This window comes from Leuciscus leuciscus, assembly GCF_965113295.1.
Source record: "Leuciscus leuciscus genome assembly, chromosome: 4".
Classification (NCBI taxonomy): domain Eukaryota; kingdom Metazoa; phylum Chordata; class Actinopteri; order Cypriniformes; family Leuciscidae; genus Leuciscus; species Leuciscus leuciscus.
In genome coordinates this window covers 35879045-35884223 of record NC_138728.1, presented here as the reverse complement: position 1 = coordinate 35884223, position 5179 = coordinate 35879045, and the positions used below count along the sequence as shown (strand labels likewise).

Below are 5179 nucleotides of genomic sequence, written 5' to 3'. Positions count from 1 at the left end.
GTCGCTCCTTCGGGCTGAGCCCGGCCCCGGCCGGATCCCATGGGGGGAGGCCCGGCCACCAGGCGCTTGCATACGAGCCCCAACCCCAGGCTGCGCCATACCGGGCGACGTCACGGTCCTTGATTTAATTTGTCTCATAAAGGGTGTTTTGAACCACTCTTAGTCTGACCCGTCGCCTAGGACCTGTTTGCCTTGGGAGACCCTACTAGGGGCATATAGCCCCGGACAACATAGCTCCTAGGGTCATTCGGGTACTCAAACCCCTCCACCACGTTAACCCTCTGAGGTCTAAGGTGTTTTTGGGGCCCTTGGGATGTTTTGACATGCCCTGACATTAGTGCTTTTTTCAGTTATTTATAAACATGTTAATGGCAAAGGTGTAAATTCACTCTATATAGCACAAACAGGGCTAGCATAATATGTGAGCAACAACTATGTAGATGTTTGTATTTTTAAGAGAATAATGTTTATGCGTGGTTATTGAACAAAATAAAAATGAAAGTTGCTGAAACAAGATCACAAAACTCATACTAAATATGCGTCAATAAGACTTTTGACAAATGGATGTTATCGCTTCGGGTTCTGGCTTCAAAATTATGTGAAAATAGTCTTGCTTTATCGTTCACAGAAAACAGTACATTGATTTAAATTGTGTAAGACAGGTTTTGCTTGCAAAGCCAATATGCGAGGTGGGCGTGAAGGAGGAGTGGTTTACACCTTAGAATACACCCACTTTGCATAATTAGCCATTCATTCAGGTGTGACACTGACTGAGCCACAATGCAATGACAAAAGATATATTTAGAAGAAGGCTTTTATTGACCATTTAAGATTTTGCTTACATCTATCTTGTAAATATGTTTTGCTATTTTATTAAAAAGGTTACAATTACAACAATAATTACAATTTCAACAATATTTCAAGTGTACTCTTTCTTTGTAAAAAAATGATTATAGGCCTACATTTTATCATATGTATTCATTAGTTTGAATATAGCCAACATTGGAACAGCTAACATCTTAGTTGATGACTTTATTTTTGACAAAAATTGTATTTTATATATATATATATATATATATATATATATATATAGAACATATGAGCAGAAATTGCTAAACAAAAGCTTATTTGATGTGGCTGTATATTCTACAGTAAATAAAAAAATAATCAGTCGGCTATAAACAAAGCAATTGTGAGCGATAAATAAACAAAAGTAAAGGCAGGTATCTCACAGTAAATGCTTATGCCCCGTTGATGCGGGCTCTAAGCGAATCAAATGTGAGCAAAAAAAACAACAAAAAAACATATCAGAATGATTTCTGAACTCTGATGGTTAGTGGAAGGTGGTCAGCAGAGCACACACATCTGAACACAGTCACACATCTTTATGCCACTCTTGAAAACAGTTCCTGTTCAGTTGAAGACATAAGTGAACATTGCATGCCTGGCATTTCCATGGTGTTAATTGCTTTTTACCACGCACTGCTTTGCAATGCACACATGAGCGGCGACCAACTGTGGCAACATCCCTGTCATCTGAAGTCAGCTCAGCTCCTGGAACCGGTACATGGTCACTATCGGTCCGTTTTGGTGCCGTTTTCTGTGACACACCACAGAGCTCTGTGATAAGTTGCTCCATAAACTCTTTATGGGACAAGTTACCATGTAGCTCTTTGTGCACAATGAAAGAGTTGGTGGAAGCAATGTCCAAGAAGTGTAGAAAAATCTTTCTGTACCACTTCATGGTTTTGTGCTGTGTTGTGTAATACTGTATCAGCTGATCAGACAGGTCAACGCCCCCCATGTGCTTGTTGTATTCAGTCACAGGTGCAGGACATGGAAATGTCTTTGTCCTCCATGTATCTTGCGTTTTCACCCTCCTCTGCGCAGTGTTTCCTGTATAAGCAGGATGGATGGTAGAACAGACAGATACCTCTCGTGTGTCCATCCACTTCACAAATACAAGAGGACCATCGCGAATCCACCTGATGGATCCCCTGGCAGATTTTTTAGAGAGTGAATTAGCTGCATTCCGAGGGCAGTCCTTCCTGTTGTCCCTGTAAGTCCCACATGCACCAAACTTCATTGCAAACAAGTCTTTGAGGAGCTTTGGACTTGTATAAAAATTGTCCATGTACACATGGTACCCAGAACCTAAAAATGTGTGGTCTAAAAGAGATGTTACAGCATCATATGACAGTCCATGGCCTGTGGGAAAGTTGTTCTTTCCTGTGTACACAGAAAAGTCCACAGTGTATCCATTCGATGAGTCTGCAAGAACAAACAACTTGAAACCCCATCTGGTTGGCTTGGCTTTCATGTACTGCGTCATACCTGTGTGTGCTTTGCATGCCACCATTCTTTCATCCACAGCTAAGTTTCTTTTAGGATGATAGATGGATTTACAAGCCTGACGGATCGTGTCCATGAGAGGTTTGACCCTGCAAAGACGGTCATGTTCAGGTGTGCCCCTCTTTCTGTCATTATCCATATCTGCATCTGGGTGACTCATGTGCACATTCCATGAAATGATGCGGTATCTGTCCCGGGACATAACTGTAGCTGGAAAGGGTACGGAGAAAACACTGCTTTGCCGCCAGTAGTCGCTGATGGAGCTGACCTTCACCATGGCCATGTAAAATAGCAACCCAATGTAGCGATACATCTCACTGATGCTGACATCTGTCCATTTATATTTGCTGCCCTTTGCAGTTGCCTTGGCAGCCTGGGCATTGGTGTTGTGGCACAGAGTTGAGACAGCACTTTCTGAAAAAAATTGTTTGAATAGACTCATGGGTGAATGTGAGTCAACAGGGCTCAGTTGTGGTCCAGTTTCCCGTGCAGGACGGAAGCGCACAGTCTGTGGAACCATGTCAACATCAGTCTCTGTTTTCCATGCCAGAGTGGACTGCCTGTTGCTTGCCTGCTTGTTTGCCTTGGCTCTCTTCGGGACAGGTGCTTGGACATGTTCATTGTCACATCTGTAAAAAAAAACACAAAAAAAAAACAAAAAAAAACACGTGAGCATGCTGATAACACAATAAAAGAAATTGTATTATCATTATCGATCACTAATGGCCATGGATAAAAAAAGACAACGTTTTTTTGTCATTTCACACAACAATAGGTAGGCTACTTTTATATTATGACGCTGTAAACACAATCAGGCTACATTTCATCTGTAAAATATTACGTCTATGCACTTACTCAGTATGATTCTCCATCGCACTGAGAACTGAACGACACCTGCGTGCCCCTCTGCGGGGTGCTGGAGAAGGAGAGCTTGACACATTCCTAAAAAAACAACAACAAAGTAAAACTGTTAGCATACATTATTCAAAGTAAACTGATGAGCAATTGATGGTTATGGACACACAATGTTTTGTTGATAGGCCATAGGATGGAGAAATATCTATTTATGGGCCGTAGACCGCGTCACCGCGAGTATCTGTTGATGGGCTATATACACCGCATGCATTTAGTGACGCACGCAATGAACGGATCGTTCGCGAACGATCACTACACTACATTTAAAAAATTTACACCTGTATTCACAAACATCTGTGCATAAGGCAGTATTGAAGCATGATAAACTGTCATAGGCTAACCAAAACCGAACATTTATATAAAAATATAATGTATTTAGACAGTATCACATATTTTACCAGAGGCTGAAATATATTTGCACTAAATCACATTATATAAACTAAGTAGATATTCACAAACATGCTACATTACGCATAAGGCAGTATTGAAGCATGATAAACACTGTCATAGGCTAACCAAAACCGAACATTTATATAAAAATATAATGTATTTAGACAGTAGCCTATCACATATTTTACCAGAGGCTGAAATATATTTGCACTAAATCACATTACACCTAAGCAGATATTCACAAACATGCTACATTACGCATAAGGCAGTATTTTAGCATTTTAACCAGTGTCATAAGCTAATCAAAACTGAGTGAAATATATTTCATATACAAATATGTTTAAAGAGCAATATTACATTTAAAAAAGTTTACACTTGAGCGTATACACGAATGTTAGGGATATTGTAAGGCAATCGTTCCTGTAAGATGTCAAAAGCTAGCCAAAACTAGGCAAAATATAGTCTGAAAATTCATATGAGTTCTATATTATCAGAAAAATAATTATATAACAGTAAACAACTTACTCAGAACATGTATCCTCGGCGGGATCAATTCGCTCTTGAAAATGCACCCGTTCATCGTCCGAATTGCAATCTTCCTCTGAGGAAAAGGTGAATTCTTCCTCGCTGTCCAGAATCATCTGAAGGGCGTCTTTACCGGAGAAACGTGCCATCCTCGGAGCGCGATGAACTATCAGTGAATCGGATGAAGAGACTGTGTTTTTATGGCATTGATCGGGGGGCGTGTGCGATGCAAATAGATTACCTAAACTATTTACCATTTGAATAGCGCCGGGGGCGGGGCGGCCTCAGCTCATTATAGAGATAATGAAGCAGAAGGAAAAACGGTACCTCTCCTTGCTTTCAAACGGATTACATAAGCTGAGAATATTTGTTTTTTATATAAATTACTTCGTTTAAAAGAAGAGATTTCAAGCTTCATAAAGACATATATCACGTGTCTGTGTGAGAAGGATTCGCGGAGTTATTGTTCATTTTCGGACGCGTTTCAGAATGGACTACACTGACAGAGAGAAGGCAGAACTCGCTTCGTGTTTATTTTTCTTTATTTGTCAAAAAGCAAAACACTTTGTTTTTATTGTGAGTATACACAAAAATAATACACATTTAACAGAATCGATTGATGTATGACACGTGTTTGTAATATCAAAGTCAACAGAGCAAAATTAATCTCTTTTGAACTGATAAAAAAAAAAGCGAGCTGGTATCGCCGGCGAGACCGCCGACTTCAGGGGGTTAAGGTGGCAGTTCAAGGAGGAGAGAAAAGGTCAGTGGGAATTGGCGAGCAAAATTTGCATGCTTGGCCCCACCTGGAACATCTGGGTATATAAGGCCACAGTGGAAAAAGGTCTCCATTACGTATGGTAACCCTCGCTCCCTGAAGGAGGAAACAGAGATGTCACGTCGGGTCAGAGACAACAAATTGGGATCACGCTATAAAATATAGTATATTTTAACGAGCCAGTGAAATTGGTTACGAGTGTTTGCATCACACACTCCG

At 40.5% G+C, this 5179-nt stretch overlaps 1 protein-coding gene across 1 annotated transcript; it reads right to left on the bottom strand.

The window, feature by feature from the left end:
* Positions 1 to 1104: 1104 nt before the first annotated feature.
* LOC309497340 (piggyBac transposable element-derived protein 4-like) lies at positions 1105 to 4911 on the bottom strand. Its single transcript, XM_082167559.1, has 3 exons — positions 4183 to 4911; positions 3208 to 3294; positions 1105 to 2981 (listed from the first exon to the last, which is right to left on the bottom strand). The coding sequence occupies exons 1-3, from the start codon at positions 4437 to 4439 to the stop codon at positions 1376 to 1378; spliced, it is 1950 nt and encodes a 649-aa protein (XP_082023685.1). The 5' UTR covers positions 4440 to 4911; the 3' UTR covers positions 1105 to 1375.
* Positions 4912 to 5179: the final 268 nt, after the last annotated feature.

Coding starts and splice junctions, on each gene's coding strand:
- LOC309497340 (XM_082167559.1), bottom strand. CDS start 4,439: ATGGTAAATAGTTTAGGTAATCTATTTGCATCGCACACGCCCCCCGAT. Junction 3,295..4,182: donor GCCGAGGATACATGTTCTGA/GTAAGTTGTTTA, acceptor TTGTTTTTTTAG/GAATGTGTCAAGCTCTCCTT. Junction 2,982..3,207: donor GCGATGGAGAATCATACTGA/GTAAGTGCATAG, acceptor TTTTTTTTACAG/ATGTGACAATGAACATGTCC.